Source organism: Carcharodon carcharias, chromosome 7 (genome assembly GCF_017639515.1).
Source record: "Carcharodon carcharias isolate sCarCar2 chromosome 7, sCarCar2.pri, whole genome shotgun sequence".
In the NCBI taxonomy this organism is placed as follows: Eukaryota; Metazoa; Chordata; class Chondrichthyes; order Lamniformes; family Lamnidae; genus Carcharodon; species Carcharodon carcharias.
In genome coordinates this window covers 167,160,893-167,187,673 of record NC_054473.1, presented here as the reverse complement: position 1 = coordinate 167,187,673, position 26,781 = coordinate 167,160,893, and the positions used below count along the sequence as shown (strand labels likewise).

The window sequence follows — 26,781 nt, the reverse complement described above, 5'->3', positions numbered from 1 at the left end:
GTCACATTGATGAAATAAGGTCTGCTCATGAGATTGCAATTAAGGCACATGTTGATAGAACAGAGGGAGTTTTAAGCTGCAGCGTGAACCAGTGCTTGATGCTGATGCTAATGCTGAACAATGGAAAGTATTGTTCTATTTCCCAGAAATGTACTGTACTAGCATCTCTCACTTATCTCAGTATAAATCATTGAATATATTATATATGTTTTTCTATATATTGATTAACAGAGAATATAAGTGAAAATTGATGAAGCGGCTTCTAGTTGTTAAATGCTTCATTTTTTATATTCTCAGTGGTGCTTCCAAACATAAATAGTTCATGTAATTAAAGAAAAAGAAAAATTGAATATATTATTAAAACTCTCCAGGACAAGCTATCATGTTCTCTATTACAGAATTATCCATAAAAGGAATTAAATCTGATAAACAAAATATATTAAAGTGATAGTTCTATTGCTATAAACATGAGACATTATAAAGTGGCTATGTTTTAAACTATCTCCTTTAATTTTACGTAAAATAGAATGTTCTGGAATGGGGGATGGTAAAATCATACTAAACTCTGCCCAGAGATCACAGCCTTGTAGTTTGATTGTCGTGGGGAAGGAAGCCCAAGGTCAAGACCTATAGAAAATAAAGTACCAGCTTTCAGACCTTGACACAAGAGGTGCAGCTGGTGTTTCTGGACATGGACTCAGAGACAAGGAGAGACTGTTTTGTGTTCGCCGCCAAGTAGGGTGGCAAGGAGAACTTTTTTCTGTACAAAGAAATGGGACTTGTGGAGATTTAAAGGGACCCAATAGTCACCAGAGTGGACCTTGTTGCTGCAAGTCAGTTCAAGCACACTCTAAATGTTCCTTTACTCAGTCTTCTAAGGACACTGGAAGACTTACCCTGATGTGATCGGGAGAGGAGAACCTGCTGAAAAGCTGGGAGGAATTTCGGACTCAATCTTCAAGACTACATATCTGCTGACAGTCCGGTGTAACATACAAATGGATTAGTTAATAGGGAAGCATCTTTTCAATAGTTTGGTATATTAATTGCCTATTAACTAATGTTTAGCTGATGTTTAGTTTGTTTGTTACAGTAAAAGTCTTAAACATGAAATCTTGTGCGATTCTTTTCATCGGTCACTGGGAAATTCTCTTTTTATAAAAGTTATTGGTCACTACAAGGATCATAATATATTAAACAAACAGTAAAGGTGGGTGTATAAATAAATGTCCACCTTGACATTTCATGTTGATTCAAGTAGTAACAGGATAAACTGATTTCAGGCAGATTTGTATGGAGTGGGAAATGCAAAACTGGCACAACAAACAATTTAAGAACGGATGTATTTTATAAGTAACTGTTCTGCAAAGACTAAGCAAATATTCATGCTAGCTATACTTCACCCATTTACGGAAAAGTGAATCACAGCTAGTTCAAATTGATAGTTACATGTATTTCTTTTATTAAAATATTGTTTTTGTTTTCTCCTTAAACCCCTTATCTTAAACCATGTTCTTAAACTCACTACCCTAGTCCCCACCTTCCTCACCCCGAACAACAAGTTCAAGGAGCTCATGAACTTTTGTCACAATGATCAAGACATTATGATCAGCTGCTTCTGGCACGTTCTCCCTTCCACTAGCCCGCCTGGCCAAACTTTCTTTTAATGCTCACCCCTCCACTAGCCCTGAACTCGCATCTTTCTCTAGTTTCTTTCCCATCTCCTCTCATGCCCTCTCTGAGCTCATCTTTCCAGGAAACCAACTCCTGTTCCCTCAATCTTATTCCCACTATACTGCTGATTGCATGCACAACATCCCCTAATGGCCACCATGTAGTCCATTTGGAAATGGTTCCCTCTCTTCAGATATTGTCCCTCTCTCCTTTAAATCTGTCATCATCATTCCTCCCATCAAAAAAAAACCCTTGACCCCACCATTCTTGCAAACTATTGTCTCATCTCCAACTTCCCTTTTCTATAAAGTCCTTGAATGCCTCCCAAATTGATTCCCATCTTTCCTGGAACTCCATGTTGGAATTCCTCCAATCAGTACCCAAATTGCTCTCAAAGTCACAAATGACATCCTGTGTGACTATGGCAAAGGTAAACTTTTCCTCCTTTCCCTTCCCAAACTGTCTGCAGCCTTTGATGTGTTTGACCACACCTCTAAGACCATCTATTTCCATCTCCATGACTTCACCCCGTCTCAGTTCTTCTGCTGCTGAAACCTTCATTCATGCCTTTGTTAACTCTGGACTTAACTACACTCCTGGCTGGTCTCCCACATTCTGCTCTCCATAAACTTGAGGTCATCCAAAACCCTGCTGCCTGTGTCCTGTGTCCTAACTCGCAACTCCCATTCCACCCTTACCCATAATCGATGACCTGTATTTGCTCCCAGTTAAGCAATGTCTTAACTTTAAAATTCCCATTTTTTTTTAAATCCCTTGATGGTCTTGCCCCTCCTTATCTCTGTAATCTCCAACATGGGGTTGCAGAAGTGGGCAAGGGAAGGGAGCTTTATCTGTGGACTGTGTGTGACTATATTTTAAAACAATTTGTTAAACATTTTTCAAGATTTCCTCAAACAAATACAAAATCTTGGATGTTGGAACAATGTAAATGCAGCATCAAATTAAAAGATAAAACATACAATGTGGCAAAGATTAGCGGTGAGCTTTGGGATTGGGAAAATTTTAAAAACCAACAAAAGATGACCAAATAAAGGGAGAAAATAAACTTGGGGTAAACTAGCAAGTAATATAAAAGTGGACAGTAAGAGTGTCTTTAAATATATAAAAAGGAAGAGAGAGGCCAAAGTGAACATTGGCGCCTTAGAGAGAATGAGGCTGGGGAAATAATAATGGGGAACCAGGAAATGGCAGAAAAGAACCCTCCAAGATATGTGCACCCATCTAATTCTGATCTCTTGCATATTCCTAATTAGAATCACTCCACCATTGGTGGCTGTACCTTCAGTTGCTTAGGCCCCATGCTCTGGAATTCCCTCCCTACACCTCTCCACTTCACTTTCCTCCTTTTAAGTCACTGCCTAAAATCTCCTTGACCAAGCTTTTGATCATCTGACCCAATATCTCCTTGTGGCTTTGTTCTATAATGCTCCTGTGAAGCATCTTGGGATGTTTCATTATGCTAACGGCAGTATGTAATGTTGTGGTTATAAACCATTTTGCTCTTCCCATTTCGCTAATGATCTTGCTACTTGCAACTCAAAAGTTTATTAGGTAAATAAACAATCCCAATCCAATCTATTTCTATGACTCAGCAACTTATGGCTGCAGGGCCAAAAGAATAAACTTTTCATGTACGAAATAGCATTTTAAATATCCATTTGTTATATCCTCATTAACTACTGTGTATCGCATTAAAAGATCATATTGTGAAGATTGTACTTTCATTAAGCTAACTACAAAGAAAGGAAAATTCCAGAGCAACATTTAATTTCTGTTTGTATTCTTAGAGTTCCAAATGAATTGCATGAAAGGTAACATTTTATTTCAAAACTGTGGGTTACACAGGACTAACTGACAATAGATTGGCACAGCCTCTTTTCACGCAAAGACTTGGGTTAACATTCATAAGACTGATCAGATTAATGGTCCTTCATTTTGCTCAGGGGAAGATTCCCATGTCAAGATGTTTGGGACAAACCTAACTTAATTCTTAGTGAATACAGATCAAGAGCATAGAACTCCCTTTAATTCGGCCCTAATTGGTACAGAACTTGAAACCTTATTCACAATAACCCTATGGCTTCTGTTGGAAATTTTAAAACTGGTTAATACTTGTGAAGTATAAAAGTACTCTAAATGTGGGAATAATTGGATAGGGCAACATGGGGTTGCAGAAGTGGACGTGGAAGACAACTTTATCTGTGGAATGTGTGTAGCTATATTTTAAAACAATTTATTAAACACGTTTCAAGATTTTCTCAAACAAATACAAATTCTTGGAAGTTGGAAAAATGTAAATGGAGTATCAAATTGAAAGAAAAAACATACAATATTTCAAAGATTAGTGGTAAGCCAGAGGATTGGAAAAGTTTTAAAAGCCAATGAAAAATGACCAAAAAAGATAAAATAAACTTTGGAGGGTAAACTAGCAAGTAATATAAAAATGGACAGTAAGAGCTTCTTTAAAATATATAAAAAGGAAGAGAAAGGCCAAAGTGAATATAGGCCCCTTAGAAAATGAGGCTGGGAAAATAATAATGGGGAACCAGGAAATGGCAGACTCTGCATCAGTCTTCAGAGTAGAAGACGCTAAGCATTCCAAAAATACCAAATAATCAAGTGGCAAAAGAGGGGGAGGAAATAAATACAATAATTAATCACTAGTGAAAAAGTACTAAGGAAACTAATGAGGCTAAAGACCAATAAGTCACCTGGACTTGATGAGTTGCATCCTTGGATATTAAAGGAAGTGGCTACAGAGATGGAAGATTACTACTAGTGCATCCACTAAGAATTCTTAGATTCAGGAAAAATCTCAGGGGATTGGAAAACTGCCAATTTAACACCCTTATTCAAAAAGGGAGGAAGACAAAAAAGAAACAGGCCAGTTAGGTTAACATCTGTCATTGGGGAAATGTTAGCGTCTATTATAAAGGATGTAATAGCAGAGCATTTAGAAATATATAACATAATCAAGCAGAATCAGCATGGCTTCTTGAAGAGGCTTCATGCTTGACAAATTTATTACAATTATTTGAGGAGGTAACAAGCAGGATAGATAAAAGGGAACCAGTAGATATAATATATTAAGATTTCCAAAAGGTGTTTGATAAGGTATCACACATAAGGCCACTTAATAAGATAAGAGCCCATAGTGTTTGGGGTAGTATATTAGCATGGATAGAGGATTGGCTAACTAATAGAAGACAGAGTTGGGATAAGGGGGGCTTTTTCAGGATGTCAACCTGTAACTAGTGGAGTGCCACAAGGGTCAGTGCTGGGACCACAATTATTTACAATATATATGAATGACTTGGATGAGGGAAGTGAATGTCCTATCACCAAGTTTGCGGATGACAAGCAGTGAGGATGACACAAAGAGTCTACAGAGGGATTTAGACAAATTAAATGAGTGGGCAAAAATTTAGCAGATGGAATATAATGTAGGAAAATGAGGTTATGTACTTTGGCAGGGAGAATAGAGGAGCTGAATATTATTTAAATGGAGAAAGACTGCAGAAAGCTGCAGCACAGAGGGATTTGGGAGTCCTCGTGCATGAATCATAATAAGCTAGCATACAAGTTCAGCAGGTAATAGGGAAAGCAAATGAAATGTTTGCCTTTATTTCAAAGGGAATGGAGTATAAAAATAGGGAAGTCTTGCTAAAACCGTACAAGATACTAGTTAGACCACACCTAGAATACTGTGAACAGTTTTGGTCCCCTTATCCAAGGCAAGATATACTGGCATTGGTGGCAGTCCAGTGAAGGTTCACTAGGTTGATCCTGGATAAGGAGGGATTTTCTTATGAGGAGAGGTTGAGCCTGCACTCACTGGAGTTTAGAAGAATGAGAGGTGACCTTAATGAAACATAAGATTCTTAGGGGGCTTGACAGGGTAGATGGTGAGAGGTTGTTTCCCCTTGTGGGAGAGTCTAGGACCAGAGTAAGGGGTCGCCCATTTCTTCCCTCAGTGGGTAGTGAATCTGTGGAATTCTTTACCACAGTGGGCTGTAGAGGCTACGTTGTTAAGTATATTCAAGGTTGAGAAAAACAGATTTTTAAGCAGTAAGGGAATCAAGTTTTATGGGGGGGAAAACAGGAAAGTGGAATTGAGGATCATCAGATTAGCCATGATCTCATTGAATGGTGGAGCAGACTTGATGGGCTGAATGGCCTACTTCTGCTCCTACATCTTATGGAATCTTATTTTGCACCTAGCTGTTGATTTGAGATTTGATATTCATTGCACTTACACTCACCACAGATGTGTCCACCCAATTTTGCCATAGGTTACATTCCCAGCTTCCCAACCCAACTCTAATTCCCATTATTGACATGTTTCTCACCTCTTTTTCCCCCACCCCCTAAATGTTGTTGTGCCTTTGCCTCACCTTGTTGAACCCAAACATTCAAAGCAGTTTAAACATGAAAATGTGATCAATATTTTACTACCTACAATAACTGAATGATTTTTTTATTCCTTCAGCTTTCTTTATGCTCTGTTGATTTCAGTTGCTGAAATGTATATTGATGTTTTCCATTAACATTCAGCAAAATTGCTTTTAGAAATAAAAGTGATACTTTATGCCAAAACAAATTGACAAAATAAATTTATTTGTATTTGAAAGTATTTCAGAAGTAGAACTTGTAGCAGGCTGCGAGGATATTGCTGGAACTTTGTTATTTCACTCAACGTTAAAAAATCCTAGTAGTGCGTTTCATCAGCCTGTTCCATTTATAACACCTTGATATCACAGTATTACAGACTAAGACTTTATTAATAATAGCTCACATGTGGCACTGGCTTTAGCTGTGTTATAGTTATTAACTGTCATGCTTTTGGCTTGGTGCATGTTAGGTCATCTCTTCTGGGACAGCTCTCTTCAACATGTAGCAAATGCTAGAAAACCCTAATTACCATTGTGCTTGGCATCTTGACCAGCCTACATGCAAAATGAAGGTTGATAAGACAATCTAGATAGAAGTTTACCTATATAAAAAAATAAAATAAATAAGCCACTTCGGTGCAAGTGCAAATTTAGAAGTTCTTATTTTATTTGTTCATCATAGGATCCAGTTAGATCACTTTGGTGGTTGAACCAGCTGAACCAATGAATTTGTTAAAATTACATTTTGGATTACAAGTCAGTTGAATGCTCCCATGATCTTCTGACTTTAGTAGATCTATCATCAAAGCTACTGGTCTCTGATTACTTATCTATGTCGGAAACCTTTCTCCAGCAACCGTTAGCATGAATCAGAGGTCTTGGCTGTTACCTTCTGATTACTTTTTGTGAACCCTCTACTTCCTGGATATCCTCAAAGCCTGATGTAAATTCTGTTTCTGAAATACTTCCAAGCATAAATGAATCTCTCTAGTATTTCCCATAATGTAGATAGGGAGTACCATCATCACTTTGCATCCTAACATTAAGCAGTTCATAAATTTGAAAATGAAAACAACGTAGGGCTATATGGGTAAATGGGAATAACTAGATAGCTCTTTCAAAGAACCAACATGGGCTTGATGGGCCAAATGGCCTCATGTGCTGTGTGATTCACCAATATTGGAAGTATCAGGTGCAATGAATAGCATCCCAAATATAAAAGACATAGTGTGAAAGTAGATGAAGCAAATGTCCCACAGCTATATCTAGTAAGCAAGAGCCAAGAGTAGCACTAAAATTGAGGTTTTTCTTTTAAATTGTTAAATTTTGTTTATTATTCTGTTTGTGTTTCCAACCTAGTTTGCTCGTAATGAATTCATAAGAAACATCTTTCCCCAGCAAGTGATTACAATGTAGAACTCGTTGCCATATGAGGTTTTTGAGATAACAGATTAATTTATGGGGAAGCTGGATTATCATGCAAAAAGGAATAGAAAGATATGCTGATAGGGCTAGATGAAGTAGGATGGGAGGAGATGCATGTGGAGCATAAACACCTACATAGATCAATTGGACTAAGTGGCCTCTTTCTGTGCTCTAAATTCTATATACATTACTAGGACAAACTAGCTTGATATGCTTTTACTCAGCCATTTAAATGCTAGAAACTTGCTAAATTAAATAAACTTCAACCTTAATCCTGTATTTAACTTGAAGAATGTATACCTGATCACACAGAACCTCTTAGGAGAAGGGAAAAACTAGTTAGTGGTGCAGTTTTAAATTCATATTTCCCAACATTTAACCTGTAATGGGGAGTGTTTGAATTTAAGATCCTACCTCTCCTACAGAAAGAGGTGATAAATGATTATTTTTCAGATTGGAGGAAGGTTTGTAATGGAGTTCCCCAGGGGTCAGTGTTGAGACCCTTGCTCTTCCTGATATATATTAATGACCTAGACTATAGTGTTCAGGGCATGATTTCAAAATTTTCAGATTATCAGAAGATTGGAAATGTTGTCAACTGTGATGAGGATAGTCTTGAACTTCAAAAGAACAGACATGTTGGTGGATTGAGCAGACAAGTAGCAGATGAAGTTCAATGTAGAGAAGTTTGGGGTGATTCACTTTAGCAGGAAGAATATGGACAGACAGGATAAAATAACAGGAGAAACTCTCAAGGAGATGCAGGAACAGAGGGACCTTGGTGTATACATGCATGAGTCATTGAAGATGACAGGACATGTTGAGAGGGCAGTTAATAAAGTATTTAATATCTTAGGCTTTATTAATAGGAGCATTGAGTCCAAGAGCAAGGAGGTCATGTTGAACTTGTTTAAGACACTAGTTAGGGCCCATCTGGAATACTGCATCCATTTCCAGTACTTTAGGAAGGATGTGAAGGCATTGAAGAGAGTACAAAGGAGATTCACAAGAATGATTCCAGGCATAAAGAATTGTATCTATGAGGATAGATTGGAGAGGTTGGGACTGTTTTCCTTGGGAAAAAGGCAGCTGAGAGGAGGCTTGATAGAGATATTCAAGATCCTGAGAGGTCTGGACAAGGTAAATAGTGAGAAACTGTTCCCACTCAAGGGACCATCAAGAACTAGAGGGCACAGATTCAAAATAATTGGCAAAAGGAATAAAAGTGATGTGAGGAAATATTTTTTCACCAGAGTGTGGTGGGAATCTGGAATGAACTTCCTGAAAGGGCAATGGGGACAGGTTCAATCGAGGTATTCAAATGAGAATTGGATTATTACCTCAAAAGAATGTGCAAAGTTACGGGGATAAGGCAGGGGAGTGGGACGAGGTAGAATGATCTTTCTGAGAGCCAGTGCAGACTCAATGGGCCGAAAGGCCTCTTCCCCCACTGCAGAGATTCCATGGTTTTCAAACCATTTGCCTTAATTCTACCCAATTCCGAACAGATAATTCATAGTCTCTCTAAAATCTGTTATATTCCAAACACACTCGAACATCTAAAGTGAATAATTCAAAGCTTTGCACATAAGAAACAACTTTTTGACAAAGGAGGGCGTGATTTCAAAAGGTATTTTAGATCAGTTTAATACGTAGCATGATCCTTAATTATTTTTACTTCTACCGTAACTGCCCACCAAGGGAATATTTTATTATAGAAGGACAACATCCCCTGTTTCCCTGAAGTGCCTGATTAGGACTGTGACCCGAATGTGAACCAATGCACTAGTTAGCAAAAGATTCCCAAAATAACCTGCTGCGCCACCTTCTGACAGCAAATAGAACTGTATTTTTAAACCAAGTTTCGGACTGTCCAAATGGATCATTTCACAGCTCCGAATGTTTCTTTTTTAGGAATATTTCTGCGCGCCGCATAGGTGGCAAACATATTTTGCATTGAAGTCTCATTCCTTCCCACAATGGAAGGAGGATGCGAAGGGACTGGAGAATCGTGAGACTGAATAAACTTGCTTTCATTCTCTGAGATGAAGTATGTGATCCAAGTTCACACGAAGGAAGAAATGAAGGTCTAACCCCCACAGGCTTGATATCCTGCATTTGGCTCCATCAAGCTCGAAAGACGGGACCCAACTGAACGTGCAGTTAGGAGTATTTGTGGAAGGGGACTGACTCCGCTTGGGTCACGAAGTTGTCCGTGACACATACTGCTATCGGATCGAAGGAACAGAACCCCACCTAAACCTTGCTGCCAATGCCTGACACACCCAGGTGAAGGGTAGACACCGTCACAGTAAAGCGCAAAGCAGAACTCCGGGAAGCCCAAAATGTTTCTGCAAAAAAAAAATACATGCGCGAGTGTTCTCGGAAATTCTGGTCGCCTCGATTTGCAGAGGAAAAAAAAGGAAGATAAGGAGGGTGAGAATTTTGTCAATTGGACCCTCTATTTGGTGACCAATATAACACAGTAGGTATTCTATTAAAGGTAAAAACGCCTCCGCTGGAAATGAATAAGTTGTTTAAACGTCGGTTTGAACAGGCAATTGTTGATCAGGCGCTCCAGTTTGTCTAAATATGTCCCCAGGGATTCCTGAAAGTGAGTGCTCTGTGCTGTGGTGTTGCGTATGTGGCTGAATTGATGAAATTAAGGGAGTGATGGAGAGTGGGGAGAGGTCATCGATTTAAAACAAAAGACATAAGTACACTGCCAGCCGATAACACAGGTGCAGGTATAAATGGGATGGGAGTCGTGCTCTTTATTTAGCAGAAGTCACGCATTCAGTTAAACACTGAAGCTTAAGGCCGTGCTATCCGTGTACAATCTGCCAGATCCTCGATTTTAAACACACGACTACATATTTGTGCCCACATTCAGATTATTAAAAGAGTAAGCTGTTTTTTTTTCAACCGCTCACTGGTTAACCCCTTGATCGCCAGGTTAACACAGCCCCAGTTTAGTTACCAGAACACAACTGAGCAGAAACACGCATTTGTAATCGTATATGAAGTTTATCCTACCATTTGATTTCGCCCCACCCCTGTCTCTCTCTCTCTCTCTCTCTCCCCCCCCCCCCCGCCGCCTTTTTAAATGCGAATCCGAAAACATTCCAGTGTTACTCGCTTTGACTGACAGCAGCAGCAGTTCATGTCCAAGTGGATCCGTTACACTTTCCCAGTGCTATGATTTCATCCACGGGGAATTTTATAGGCAAAAGGAACCAAACTTTAAACAAAAACATTTTTAATCAGTTTATTAGAAATTTGGGAGTTAAATATTCTAATGCAATGAAGTTGAAATCTGAAGTGTAATTTAACTTATCTACCACCACCACCCCCCTCCCCTTTCCTGTAGCAAAAAAAAAGCTTCAAGGAATATCCAGGTTAAACATTAGTGGGTTCCCCGGGAAACTGTCGCTGAATTCTTACAGATATATAAATGACAGAGAAAGCGGCTTCAGCCGTGTAGATTAAAACTGGCTGTCAAAATCAAGTCCAGTTGCACTGCATTGTTTAGTCTTGGGTATTCCGTCTCGCGGTTTTAATTTCTATCTTTCCTCTGATTGAGTTTTTTTTAAAAATAGGTATGGCACGAACTGAAAAGTATTAGAATAGTCCTTTCTTACCTGAACAAGAAAGAAAGCCAGCGTTAGTTGAGTTTTGTGCTCCATGTCTGCCGACTATAAGGTCCTGCAGGTTTCATTCATGCGCTGGCTAGCACAGTGCATATTTTTATATAGAGCCGAGCTTGAGGCTGGCTTGAAACCCAGCCAACTTCTCAAATAGATCTGCAGCATCATCAGTAAAACGCTGGGCGGCTACTTGAGACTCCAACCAATAGCTTTACAGAGGATCCCGTACAAAAGCACCACTATAAGCATTTAGGGGGGAAATATAGAAACACACTTGCAGCTGAAGAAATGCGGTTACCACCTCGAGCGTTTACTGTGAAATGCGATGTCCAGACTGAAGTGGGGTAACGTTTAGTATAGCTAGCCGGCTACCGGCTGTTTTCTCTTCTGATCGTGTAGAACTGTGGTGCTGTTAATCGACCTCCACCAAGATGATCTTCATTGCTACAATATACTGTCATTTCAAGTCACCAGAATGGCACAGGAGATTAACTAGCAGGAAAAGACCTGCTGCCCATCAAGCCTGCCCCATACAATAATTGGAGCATCATGACTGAGTCCGACCTCCCAACCCGCCATGTAATCTCCTGGGAGAGGCATGAAAAAAATATTTAGGGGGAAAATGCTTTGAAAAATTCCTCTCCAGCCCCCTCAGGCTATCAAAAGCAATCCAGGAGGTCAACTTATGGTCCTCTAACTCTGGCCATCTTGTGCATTCCCAATCATAAGAGAGCAAAGAGGGGATATGAGAAAGCTCTGGTTGGTAAAAGTAGGGAAAATCCCAAGATATTCTACAAGTATATCAATGGGAAGAGGATAACCATGGAAAGAGTAGGGACCAAGAGGGCAATCTATGGGTGGAACCAGAGGACATTGCTAAAGTGTTGAACAAATACTTCACATCCATCTTCACCCAAGAGAATGAGGATGAAGGTATCGAACTTGAGGAGAGAGACTGCAAGGTTCTTGAGCAAATTGATCCAGGGGGTGACAAGGTATTGGAGGTGTTGGCAGGCTTAAAAGTCTTATCCCAGGCTGCTGAGGGAGGCAAGGGAGGAGATCGCAGGGACTCTGACCCAAATTTTGAATTCCTCTCTGGCCACGGGGGAGGTGCCAGGGGACTGAAGAACAGCTAATGTGGTTCCACTATTTAAGAAGGGTTGTAGAGATAAGCCAGGGAACTACGGGCCAGTGAGTCTCACGTCAGTAGTAGGGAAACTATTAGAGAAAATTCTGAAGGAGAGAATCTATCGTCACTTGAAGAGGCAAGGTTTGATCAGGGATAGTCAGCATGGCTTTGTCAGAGGGAGGTCATGCCTAACAAATTTGATTGAATTTTTTGAGGAGGTGACCAGGTGTGTAGATGAGGGTAGTGCAGTTGATGTAGTTTATATGGATTTCAGCAAAACCTTTGACAGGGTCCCGCATGGGAGACTTTTAAAGAAGGCAAATGCACATGGGATACAGGGTAATTTGATAAGGTGGATTCAAAATTGGCTTAGTTGTAGGAGACAGAGGGTGATGACAGAAGGATGCTTTAATGACCGGAAGACAGTGTCCAGTGGCGTACCACAGGGATCTGTGCTGGGTTCCCTATTATTCGTCATTTATATAAACGACATAGATGACTATGTGGGGGTGGTGGGGGGAGGGGGGGGGGGGGGGGGCGGGGGGCGGGGGAAGGAGGATTAGTAAGTTTGTGGATGACACAAAGATTGGCCGGGTGGTTAACAGTGAGGTTGAGTGCCTTGGGCTACAGGAAGATATAGACAGGATGGTCAAATGGGCAGATAAGTGGCAGATGGAATTTAACCCTGAAAAGTGTGAGGTGATACACTTTGGAAGGAGTAATTTGACAAGGAAGTATTCAATGAACAGAATGGCACTAGGAAGTTATGAGGAACAAAGGGACCTTGGCATGTGTGTCCATAGATCTCTGAAGGCGGAGGGACATGTTAGTGGGGTGGTGAAAAAGGCTTATGGGACACTTGCCTTTATCAGTCAAGGCATAGGTTACAAAAGTAAGGAGGTCATGTTGGAGTTGTATAGAAACTTGATGAGGCCAAACTGGAGTACTGTGTACAGTCCTGTTCGCCACATTATATGAAGGATGTGATTGCAATGGAGGGGGTGCAGAGGAGATTCACCAGGATGTTGCCTGAGATAAAACATTTAAGTTATGAAAAGAGGTTGGATAGACTTGGGTTGTTTTCGTTGGAGCAGAGAAGACAGAGGCGACCTGATCGAGGTGTACAAGATTATGAGGGGCATGGACAGGGTGGATAGGGAGCAGCTGTTTCCCTTAGTTGAAGGATCATTCATGAGGGGGCACAAGTTCAAGGTGAGGGGCAGGAGATTTAGGGGGGATGTGAGGAAAAACTTTGTTACCCAGAGGGTGGTGACAGTCTGGAATGCGCTGCCAAGGAGGGGGGTGGAGGCAGGTTGCCTCACATCCTTTAAACAGTACCTGGATGAGCACATCATAACATTTAAGGCTATGGGCCAAGTGCTGGTAAATGGGATTAGGTAGGTAGGTCAGGTGTTTCTCACGTGTCGGTACAGACTCAATGGGCTGAAGGGCCTCTTCTGCACTGAGAGATTCTGTGATAATTGTTCCGCCATTGGTGGTTGTGCCTTCAGATGCCTGGGCCCCAAGCTCTGGAAATCCCTTATTATACCTCTCCATCTCTTTACCTCACATTTCTCCTTTAGGACACTTAAAACTGACCTCTTTGACCAAGTGCTTGGCCGTCTGACCCAATGTCTCCTTTGTAGCTTGGTGTCATACATCATTTTATAATATTCCTGTGAATCAACCTTGGGATGTTTCATTCAATTAAAGGGACTGCAAGTTGTTGTTATTCTAATTATAAAGCACCCTTAATGTAATAAAATGTCCCAAAACATTTCACAAGAACAATATAAAACAAAACATGACACCGAGCCCATAAGGAGAGGTTAGGTGTGGGGGGGTGGGGTCATTCAAAACTCGATCAAAAAGGTAGGTTTTAAGGAATATCCTAAAGGATGAAAGCAAGGTGGAGAGAAGGAATTCCAGGGCTTATGGTTGAGGCAACTGAAGACACAGCCAAAGACAGAGGGATCAGAATCAGGAGTTCTCAAAAGGCCAGAATTAAATGAGTGAAGATATCTCATAAGGTTGTGGAACTGGAAGAGATTTCAGAGGTAGTGAGGAGTGAGACCATGGAGAGATTTGAAAACAAGCAGGATTATTTTAAAATCAAGACATTGCTTGACCTAGAGCCAATATAGGGCAGCGAGCACTGGGTGACAATTGAATGGGACTTGGTACAAGATAGGACTTAAGCAGTAGAATTTTGGATGACTTTAAGTTTACGAAGGTAGAATGTGGGAGACAGGCCAGGGATGGATTGGAATAGTCAAATCCAGAAGTAACAAAGGCACAAATGAGGGGTTCAGCAACAGATGAGCTGAGGTGGCAAAAGGATGTTAATGAGATAGAAATAAGTAGTCTTAGTGTTGATGTGAAATGGTTGGAAGCTCAACTCTGGGCCAAATATGACAGTAAGATTGCAAACAGACTAGTTTCGTCCCAGGCAGTTTCCAGAGAGAAGGATGGAGTGAGTAGTAGGGAACAGAGTTTGGAGTGAGGACCAATAACAATGGCTTCAGTCTTCCCCCTATTTAAATGGAGGAAATGTCCAGGGCACTACATCCACAGACATTCACTCCCTCCACCACCAACACAATAGCAGCAGTGTGCACCATCTACAAGGTGCACTGCAGGAATTCACCAAGGCTCCTTAGACAGCACCTTCCAAACCCACGACCACTGCCATCTAGAAGGACAAGGGCAGCAGATAGATGGGAACATTACCACCTGCAAGTTCCCCTCCAAGTCACTCACCATCCTAACTTGAAAATATATCGCTGTTCCTTCACTCTCACTGGGTCAAAATCCTGGAACTCCCTTCCTAACAGCACTGTGGGTGTACCTACACCACATGGACTGCAATGGTTCGGGAAGGCAGCTCACCACCATCTTCTTAGGGGCAACTAGAGGTGGACAATAAATGTCGGCCCAGCCAGCAAAGCCCACATCCTGTGAATGAATGAAAAACAAGTCCTGCTCATTCAATACTGATGTCAGGTAAGCAGTCTGATAATTTAGCAACATTGCAGGTGTTAAGAGAAGTGGTGGCGATGGAGAGCTGGGTGTCATCAGCAGACACATGAAAATTTAATGCTGTACATTCGGATGATGTCACCGAAGGGCAGTATATAGATGAGTAATAGGAAGTACAGGTTCTTGGGGCACAGCAGAGATAACAGTGTGGAGCAGGAAGGGAAGCCATTTCAAGTGAGACCCTGGCTACAATTAGGTGATATGGAACCAGGTGAGACCGCAAGGTCTAAGTGTGATCTATAAAGGTTAAATTTACCTTCTATATGATTTGATCTGTGTCCCAATCAAGAACTGATCCAGCTCCCTCTTGATAGCATACGGCTAGTCAGCAGCCCATACACCTGCAGGCATTATGTTCCAGAGGCTGACTGCAGTCTGAAAAGCCAGTGAGAGAGAGCGAGAGAGAGGGGCAATTCTATCAGAGCTGTCCGCATTCTGTTTTTTTAAACAATTTGGAGGTCTGGCTATTATACTGCTGAACTTGACAATGGTGAAAAGCCTTATTTACTAAAAATATTTCACAGTACTTACACAATTTTCCAGGGTGATGCCAGAAAGCATGTAATGAAAAATATTATTGCACCTGGAGTTTCCTTTTGGGTACAGTCCAAAAGCTAGTCTCAAAATTGCCCCCAGTGCCCATTTTGCCAATGTCAAGTTATGCCTGCTATGCCCAAGAATCTGCCCAATCTCAGTTGGATTGGATCTGAACTTAAAATAGGTGGAAATCAGCAGAAACAACTGAAAGTCAAACAAAGCCAGACTCACTGCATATACTTGAGAGCAGGCAATTTAAGTTTCAGCTACTTTAACTATTGTTTCTGCACACCAGGCAGAGTGTGTTACTGATGGCATGAAAATGCATTCAAGAAACAGGCAGTTCACAACAGGCCTCTGAGAGGATAAATGTTTTTTTTTTAAAAACTGCAATGAAACACCAGAAAAAATTACTTCTGCTTCCTACCATACCATAAATTGGCTGCAAAAGATCCCCAAACAAGTGCAATTGGAGGAGGCACACATTTGATATTTGGACCATGGCCAGTTTTGTGGGTTTAGATTCATTTGAGCAGAAGGCTTCAAGGGCATCCATAAAGTATCAAGGAGACGTAGCTCGTTGTAGATACATGTGTAACTTAGGCCTGAAAATTCCATGATCTATTAAAACATGTAATTAGTTGGCAACTAGATGATGCAGCTCTCTGAGCACAAATGTTGAGGAAACTCCAGGATTTTACCTTCACCCAACTTTTAATGTTACAGATCAGAAAGGCATAGGCTACATGTGTGTACATTATAGTCCTCAGAAAATATATTATAAAGTTGAATTGTGCTCTAAGGACCAAATGCTCCATCTATATGCAGTATAAGGAGACTTGCATTTATATGGTCTTGCCTTAAGTGAATTAGAAACATTTAAAAGCTTTACACATAGCTGATTACTTTGAAGTGCCTGTTGTTAGTTAGGAAAAGGTACCACATAGTTTCTGCACAGCAAATAAGGTCTTTATCTAAGAAGAGGTTGACGTTGAAATGTTAGGACATTAGAAAAACACCCTACTCTTCTTCCAGTGGTGCATTGGATCTTTGTTGCAACCAAAACCACATAAATAGGAAGACAGTTTCTCAAATTTAATATCACATCCAAAGAGTAGAACATTCCCTTAGCACCACACAACAGTCAGTTAGATTATGCACCCAAGCCCTAATCTGTCTCTTAACGAAATTAAGAATTATTGGGGACCTAGCAATCTAGAACATCCAGAGCCCCTCCACAGTCCTCTTGCCATCACAACTCCCTCTGATCTATTTGACTGATTCAGCTTTGCCTTAGTTGGTAGCATATTCACCTCTAAACCAGCAAGTTGTGGATTCAAATCTCACCCCAGAGACTGGAGTACAAAATCTATGCTGACATTTCAGTGCAGTGCTACAGGAGTGCTGCAAGGTCGCAGTTGCAGTTTTTTGGATGAGATGTTAGAACAAGTCCCTTTCTGTCATCTCAGGTGGATATACAAGATCCTAAGGCACTATTTTGAAAAAGAGTAGGGGAGTTCCCCAGTATTCTGGCTAATATTTATCCATCAATCAACATTTTAAAACAGATTATCTCTCCATTATCGCATTGCAATTTGTGGGACTTTGCTATGCACATATTGGCTGCCACATTCACTACATTACAACAGTGACTGCTTTTCAAAACTATTTAATTGGTTGGGAGTTTATTTGCAACTTTTTGAGGTCATGAAAGGTGCCACATAAATCCACATCTTTTCTCCAAACAAATATGTAGTAAAACGCATGAAGAAATAGGACAGAAAAATATTTGCATACTGCATTAATAAAAAACAATTCATATCATGGTATTGCACTTAAACTAACCCACAACCTGGTGGGTGCTTCATACTTGTCCTGGACACGGACCCTACAAGCCCCTATGTTACTCTATCTTTGTATGCTTGAAACTACAAGTGGCAGAGTGCTATCAAATGAAGCAAGATGACACACACAAGATCAGGGATCCTAAACTCCTGCCAGTAGTCTAGTTACAATCCAACCAAAAGCCAACAGGAAGAATGATAAAAAATAAAAATACCTGGAAAAACTCAGCATCTACGCAGCACCTACGGAGAGGAACACAGTTAATGGTTCGGGACCATATGATTCTCGAACAGAACTAAGGAAAAATAGAAAAGAGGTGAAATATAAGCTGGTTTAAGTGGGGGAGGGGGTGGGACAGGTAGAGCTGGATAGAGGGCCAGTGATAGGTGGAGATTGCCAAAAGATGTCATAGACAAGAGGACAAAGGTGTTGAAGGTGATGATATTATCTAAGGAATGTGCTAATCAAGGGTAGAAAGCGGGACAAGAAAGGTACAGATAGCCCTAGTTTGGGGGGGAGGTGGGGTGGTAGTGAAGGGATGGGATCGAAGTAGGCTAAAAGGTAGAGATAAAACAAAGGATGGTAATACATTTAAAAATAATGGAAATAGGTGGGAAAAGAAAAATCTATATAAATTATTGGGGGAAAAAAGGGGCATTGGAAAGGGGGTGGGGATGGAGGAGAGAGTTCATGATCTAAAATTGTTGAACTCAATATTCAGTCCGGAAGACTGTAAAGTGCCGAGTCACTGAAACAATGTAGCAGGCCAAGGATGGGCATGTGGAGTGGTGAGAGCAGGGTAGAGTGTTGAAATAGCAAGCGACAGGGAGGTCTGGGTAATGCTTGTGGACAGACCGAAGGTGTTCTGCAAAGCGGTCACCCAGTCTGCATTTGGTCTCTCCAATGTAGAGGAAACCGCATTGGGAGCAATGAATGCAGTAGACTAAATTGAGGGAAGTACAAGTGAAATGCTGCTTCATTTGAAGAGTGATAACTTCAATGAGGAGGCAAAAATAAAAACAGAAAATGCTGGAAGTATACACATCCCTCAGCATCTGTGGGGAGCATAGATAAGTTGCTGTTTCAGGCATACTGGTCTTCACAAGAACAGAAGTAAATGAAAGATAAAGAAGAGAACAAATAACATGATAGTGTAGATCCTTCATCAAAACCTGTAATCCGCTCAAAAGAAAAACAAGGGACCGTTAGATGACTAAGATGATATTTATGTCAAACAATGGATCTAAGCATTAAAGCAGTTATAGATATTAGAGAAACAAAGATCATATGAATACTTAAGATAGTTGGAGCTAAACTAATGAAGAAACAAGAAAATGGATCGAAAACCTATAGATGAGGTCTGAAATTAAATCAGGCAAAATGGACAGGATCAGCTGACAACTCCCAGACAGAGCAATAAGAAGATTATCCTAACTCCTCACACTTTCTCCATCTCCCTTACTTACTTTAAGCTTGTCAATTGATTCTCCATTATGGCCTTTGGAAGCAATGCATCCATATCCTCAAACTATTTGTGCAAAGACCTGTTTCATGGATTCAATTTTAACCAGTTCAGTCTAATCTTATGATTATTTTCTGGTTTTCCCTACTAGGGAAAGAATCTTTTTCCGTCTGCTCGTCAACTCTCTTCATTATTTTAAAGACCTGCCTTTTCAGTTATGTTAAACACCCTGGTCAGATCAATTTTAATTTAAATTTCATCTTGGGGGAATAAAACCCTAATTTACACAATTTGTAATCCCTGCATCCTATAAATTATTGGACTCTTTCCAAATCAGGATATTTTTCCCAAGATTGGGAATCCAAAACTAAGCCCAATACCGGAAATTAGTTCTGACCAGCACTCTGTATAATTGCAGGAGTACTTCTTTCATTTATATCCTGTGTCAGTCACAGCTCACCCCTAGCACACTAGCCTCAGAGTCAGAAAATTGTGGGTTCAAGCTGCATTGTTGAAAGTGCCATCTTTTAGATGAGGTGTCAAACCAAAATTCTGTCTGTTATCTCAGGCGAATGTAAAAGATTTCATGGCACATTTCAAAGAAGTGCAGTGGACAATTCCTCTGGTGTTCTAGCCAATATTTATCCCTCAATCGATGTCCCTAAAAGCAGATTATCTGTCATTTGCACATTAATGTTTGTGGGAGTTTGTAGTGCTGACATTACAACAGTGATTATGTTTATAAGAACCTACCTGACAGAAAAGCACTTGGGGATGTCCTGGGATCATGAAAGACACTATATAAATGCAAGGCCTAAATTTCACATTTGGCATGCGCGCCAAGTCAGCGGGCCCGGAAGCAGATGTGAAATGTGCTTCCGCCTGTGATTGGCCCCGAAAGCAATTTCACATTTGCTGGCCAGTCAGCCAGCCACTATGAAACACGTGCTGAGAAAGCCTCAGCGCTGCCAGGGGGAGAGGGGGTGTGTGCAGGAAGAGGGCAGGTGTTCCCAAAGTGAGGGTGTGGGAGGGCACTTCTAGTGTGCTCCCTGAAGGCAGACAGCTGCTGCAGAGCTGCCTCAGGCAGCTGCAAACCTGGACAGATTAAATGACAAAAAACTGCACCAAACTTTGTCTATGCAACACATCCAAGCACCTGACAGCAGAACTCAAAAAAACATCAGTCCCGAGATGTTTTTTATTATATTTCACCCTGGGCATTTCCTCCCACCCTTGGATGAGGTGTCCTTAAAAATGGACTGCCCGCCTGCCTGATTTGCCCATGCGACATCACATCTCAATGGCCATGCACATCCACCGACCTCAAAGTTGCTCACATGCGCGATGCCCATCATCATTTCGCGCAGTTTCATTTGCATTCTGGTCAGGTGTGCGCCCACCCGATCGACGCAAGATTCTGGCCAAGTCTTTCTTTATTCCAGAAGTTTTGTAATGAAGCCAAGCATTCCATAACTAAATAAAGACCAAGCAAAAGCAATCCCACCAAGCTGAGGCGAGGTATGCCAGCCACCATTGTGTGATGGTGCTGAAGGTAGAAGGGCGTTGTACTATGGCAGACATATGATGGGATATACATGTTCAGGTCTTCAGAAGGAAAAAAGTTAGGAAAAATTATTGGAAGAATATGCAGCAATTGGAGGTCGTTGAAGAAAAAGGACACAAAGGGGGACAGTTGCTGGAGTAATAAAGAAAGCATCAAGCATAGTCATAAGGAACAGAGTAACAGAGATACAAGGAAAGACTAAATGGAGAAATATTCCTATTGGCACAAAAATTATGATGTACTGTTGCAACCAAAAAGTTGTAAGATTGTTAATTGAGGTAAATCAGCATTTTCTGGATCTAATTAGGAATCCACTGTGTTATCGCAGCCTTGGAACAAAAGTCATAAATTAAATATAGAATAGTTGCCAGTGTCCATCTTAATACATCCATTCAAGTATATCCTAATTTTTATGTCAATGGAAATATTTCTCTATTACCCCCTCCCTGTGTCTCCATTGATCTGTTCCAAGTGCTTGATTTTTTCTTTTAACACTTATCTTAGACTACTCTTAGAGCTTTCAGTATCTGTATTATCATACCTACTTTCAATATCTGCATATATGGGAAGTCCAATTAGACAAAAATGGTATCAGTACTGTGCAAGTTTAACTTCAATCTATATGCCCGATGTTCATCCAGACTCTGCTATTTCTAATATAATCGTAATCTTAGTTGGTCCAGAGTCAATCAAATGAAATGCTTGGCTAAATGAAAATGTTTTAATTTGAGGCAGTTACATTTATAAATTCATTCTCAAATTCCCAATATGATCTTTATTCAAACATGTCCTATAATTGAGTAATTTTGTTTTGAATATGCATTCACATTTTAACATTCTCTTTATTTGGAGAATAATTTCAGACACCTTAATTCATTCTCACCATGCATGATTGCTCAAATCTATTTCAAATGTCTAGAAAGAAAAATCTTTGTAATTAACGGGCTGCTTTTTGGACTACCAAGCTTTAGGCATTTTATATTGTTCTGGGGTAGCAAACACATTCAGTTGCTGCCTGAGTAGGAACATTGCAAATTCCAACAGCCCTGCATATTAAGTCACTGCCATCTTAAGATTGGATATCCAATTAGACATTATCTGGTATTATTTAAACCTACCATCTCTTTGAGGTAATAAGTGTATTCTGATTAACCTGACGTTGCACATTTGAGGCAGTAAAGGATAGAGAAAAGATGTCACAAGTTTACAGAGGAATGCTTCAATTTGGTGAAGTAATTCATCAATTCCAAACATGCATTCCTCAAGCTATGCTGATTATAATTCAACATGGAAAAGGCAAAACAGACCTGGGCAATGATATCTGACATCTCATAACATCACCCATAACTGAAAATTCATGGTAAATGAATAATTTCAAATGTTCAATTTGGTTTTTTTTATTACTCATTATAAAAAGATGAAGCTTTAAGATAGCAAAACAAGCAGTTGGTCTGAATACATGAATGATAAACATAACCCCTTTCTCCATAACAAAAATATTAAGTTTGCTTATTCTAAACAGTCTGGTAGTAGTTTAAAAATCACTACTCTCAATCTCCCTACATTGTAGGAGTAGTCTGAAAGCATTGTTCATAGCATCTACCTTAATTAACTTGCTAATATTAGTTTGTAAAGTCATTAATTCACCAGAATGAAGTCTTGTGTGACCACACTTGAACTGCATACATTATGTGGCTCTCCACTGCTTGCATTTTCAATGTCGCTTTAGTCTGAAACCATTAACTGCTTCTTCATATATCCACAGCTCAGTTACCGTCATCGACACCTCAGGCTATAAACATCTTGGAGGACGACAATCATGGAACAGAGGGAAACGGTGAATTTTTAAGTTGGGGGACTCATCAATGGCCATTGAGCACAAGCAACACATAGATCACATTCCCCACTGAGGCGTTCAACAATGGGAAAAAACAATGGCTTGGATTTTGCAACAGTAATCATGACAACACTGTCAGCATTCACTGTCATTGCTCCTCTGAAACTGACAGCGATTTCTTGAATCTGCACAAATGCGGTTCAAAACAGAAACCCAGAAGTTGCTGTAAATGATTCTTTGTTTCTCTAGGGGGTGTGCTGTTGAGGTCACTCCCAGAATGCAGTCAATTAGAAATCATTGACCTGATGAGAACTTCCACTTTTATACAATTAGTTTTGTTGTAAAAATCCTTGAAAAGGTTACACCTTGTTCATTGAGTTACAACTGGATTTTTAACAGTGTACTAAGTTCACAATGACTGCTTGAGAAACTCATTGCTCCTGAACAAGTAATTTTATATTTGTTGAATATTAAGTTTCTTCATCGTGATAAAAATTTCAAAATATTTTTAATATAATATTCTTTAACCTTATTATGTTTTAGCTTCTACCATAACCCATGTGTATGTTCCAACCATTTATTTTGGTACCGGAAAATTTCAAACTAAAAATGAAGGAATTCAATGTTTTTTACTTTCTGATTTTCTGCCTCTGTGAATACTTCAATGTGATTGGTTGCTTACCCTGTTTGATGATGTCACTGCTGCCTAGAGATCCTGTTGACATTGCACCAGATTCAAAGTAATGTCAGGAAAGGGGAAATTCACACTGCAAAGACTGCTGGATCTTTGTGGCAGCTTTCTTAGAGGGCAGTGGTCAGCGCTGTTTCTTTGCCACTGATTATGAAATCTAATCCAATATCTAACATTCTTGGAGCCTTCTTCAAATTATATAGTAAAAGCTTGAGAAGCAGAAGACAGATTTGTGATGGAAGGAGAATTCCACTATGGCTCAAACAAAAAGAATTTCTCTGTTATTTTGAGTCTCAGTAGATAGTGCCCCTGCCTCTGAGGCAGAAGCTCCAGGTTCAAGCACTACTCCAGGGCTTGTTGGCCATGGAAGGATTGGTTATGCCGAGGTTCAACTGGTTGATAATTATTCCACCCCCCCCCCCCCCCACCCCCACAATGAGTCTGGGAAGAGTGTCCTGCAGTCAGCATCACGGTGAAGCAGTCTGAGAAGAGTGTCCTGCAGTCAATTCTTGTTGATAATAACAAGAGTGACATCACAAGACAGCGGCGGAGAGACCAGAACCAGCATGAGTGCAGGGAAGCTTCAAAAAGTGACATCAGCACAAAGGTGAAAGCTGATTGGTAAGTAGAGGGTAAGTGTTTTTCTCCAGTTTAAAATAGATTAAAGCTACAGAAAGGTAAGAGTTCTAGTTTTTATTTAAAGTACATAAATAATTTAACATTTTTTACTGTATTTAACTTAAAGTGAGTGTTTTTTTTTCAAACTAGAGGCATGGCAGGGTAGCTCAGTCCTGTGTTATGTACTACCTGCAACATGTGGGAAGTCCTAGACGCTTCTTGAGTTCTGACCGACCACATGTGCAGGAAGTGCCACCAGCTGCAGCTACTTAAGCTCTGAGTTTTGAAGCTTGAGCAGCAGCTAGAGGCACTGAGGTGTATCCGCGTGGCTGAGTTTCATGAATAGCACGTTTTTAGACGTGGTCACCCCACAGCTTACAGAAGTGCAGACAGAGAGGGAATGGGTGACCATCAGTCAGAAGAAAGGTGTCAGGCAGGTAGTCAGGAAATCCCCAGGGTGCATCTCGCTCGAGAACCGTTTTTCTGTGTTGGAAAAAGGTGAGAATAACGGTTGCTCTGGGGAGTGCAGCCACGCTCATGGCACTGTGAGTGGCTCAGCTGCACAGAGGGGAGGGGAAAAAGAGGGGCAAGAGCAATAGTGGTGGGAGACTCGATAGTAAGGGGTACAGACAGGCATTTCTGTGGCTGTAGACATGACCCAGGATGGTATGTTGCCTCCCTGGTGCCAGGGTTAAGGATGTCACTGAATGGTTGCAGGGCATTCTATAGGCGGAGGGAAAACAGACAAAGATCATGGTAAGTATTGGTACCAACTACATAGGTAGAAAGAGGGATGAGATCCTGCAAGCAGAAATTAGGGAGCTAGGAAGCAGATTAAAAAACAGGACCTCAAAGGTAGTAATCCATGGATTACTTCTAGTGCTACATGCTAGTGAGTATAGAAATAGGAAGTTAGTCCAGATTAATGCATGGCTGGAGAGATGGTCCAGGAGGGAGGGCTTTAGATTCTTTGGACATTGGGACCGTTTCTGGGGGTGGTGGGACCTGTACAAGGCAGACAGGTTGCACCTGAACTGGAATGGGACCAACATCCTTGCAGGGAGGTTTGCTAGTGCTGTTGGGAGGGTTTAAACTAACTTGGGAGGGGGATGGGATCCTGAGAGGAAGTTCAGCAGGGGAGAGATGCACAGCCCAAAATTAGAAGAGAGAGCAAGTGCGACTAGAAGGCATGGAAATTATAGGCCAGTTAAGGCACAAGGGAGTTTGGCAAGGTTGGATGGTATTTATTTTAATGCAAGGAGTCTGATGAATAAGGCTGATGAGTTGAGGGCACAAATTAACACATGGAAATATTATGCCATTGCTGTCACAGAGACATGGTTGAGAGGGGGGCAGGATTGGCAACTCAACATTCCAGGATATAGGGTCTTCAGGCGAAACAAAGAAGGAAGTAAAAGAGGAGGGGGTATCGCAATATTGATCAAGGAATCAATTACTGCAATAAGGAGGGATGACTTCTTAGAACGCTCCTCAAATGAAACCATATGGGTAGAACTTAAAAACAAAAAAGGAGCAATCACATTGCTGGGAGTGTACTATAGGCTCCCAAACAGTCAGAGAGAAATAAAGGATCAGATATGTAGGCAAATTTCAAAAGTGTAAACATAATAGGGTAATAATAGTGAGGGATTTCAACTTCCCCAACATTAACTGGGTTAGTCAGGGAATGGAATAATTAAAATGCATCCAGGAAAGCTTTTCAAGCCAGTACATAGAAGGTCCTACAAGAGATGGGGCGGTCCTGGACTTAATTTTAGGGAATGAAGCCGGGCAAGTGGTAGAGGTATCAGTGAGGGAACATTTTGCAGATAGTGATCATAACTCATTAGATTCAAGGTTGTTATGGAAAAGGACAAGGATGGACCAGAAATCAGAGTTCTAAATTGGGGGAAGGCCGATTTTAATAAGATCAGATATGATTTGGCCAGAGTGGACTGGGAGCAGCAACTTTTAGGTAAATCTGCGTCAGAGCAGTGGGACTCATTCAAGAAGGAAATAGGGAGAGTACAGGGCCAACATATTCCAGTAAAGATAAAGGGTGGGACCAACAAATGCAGGGAACCCTGGGTGTTGAAGGATATACAGGATTGGATAAAGAGAAAAAGGGAGGCTTATGGCAGATACCGAGGGCCCAAAACAGTGGAAGCCATAGAGGAGTATAGAATGTGTAGGGGAGAACTTAAAAAGGAAATTAGGAGAGCAAAAGGGAGGCATGAAGAAACATTGGCAGATAAAGGAAAATCCAAAGTTATTTTACAAGTACATTAAGAGTAAGGGGGTAACTAGGGAAACAGTAGGGCAAATTAAGGACCATAGTGGTAATTTGTGCGTGGAGCCGGAAGACGTAGGTAGGGTTCTAAATGAATACTGTGTGTCAGTGTTCACAAGTGAGAGGGACAATGTGGTTATGGAAATCAGGCGGAAGGTTGTGATATAATTAAAGAAATTAGCATAGAAAGAGAGGAGGTTCTAAGTGGTCCGGCAGGCTTAAAAGTAGATAAATCTCCAGGCCCGGATAAAATGTATCCCAGGCTGTTGAGTGAGACAAGGGAGGAGATAGAAGGGGTTCTGGCAATAATTTTCAATATCTCTCTGGCCACAGCATAGGTGCCAGAGGACTGGAGGACAGCCAATGTGGTACCATTCTTCAAGAAGGGAGGAAGGGATAAACCAGGGAACTACAGGTCAGTCAGTCTAACCTGTGATGGGGAAACTATTGGAAGCATTTCTGAGGGACTGTATTAATCTACACTTTGAGAGGCAGGGATTAATCAAGGAAAGTCAGCATGGTTTTGCTAAGGGGAGGTCATGTCTGACCAAATTTGATTGAGTTTTTCGAAGAGGTGATCAGGTGTGTAGTTGAGGGCAATGCATTTGATG

General features: G+C 40.8%; 1 protein-coding gene and 1 long non-coding RNA gene across 2 annotated transcripts in view; one reads left to right on the top strand and one right to left on the bottom strand.

Moving 5' to 3' along the window:
* The window catches only part of cdh13 (cadherin 13, H-cadherin (heart)), a 1,064,070-nt gene extending 1,052,806 nt beyond the window's left edge, over positions 1-11,264 (bottom strand). The window contains exon 1 of the mRNA XM_041191002.1: positions 11,153-11,264. Within this exon, the coding sequence (XP_041046936.1) occupies positions 11,153-11,197 (45 nt within the window). The 5' untranslated portion in view covers positions 11,198-11,264. The remainder of the gene's footprint in view (positions 1-11,152) is intronic.
* Positions 9,420-23,198, top strand: LOC121279742. The gene is made up of 2 exons (XR_005943485.1): positions 9,420-9,996; positions 22,500-23,198. It is a non-coding gene; the product is annotated as an uncharacterized LOC121279742 (long non-coding RNA).
* The last annotated feature ends 3,583 nt before the right edge of the window (positions 23,199-26,781 follow it).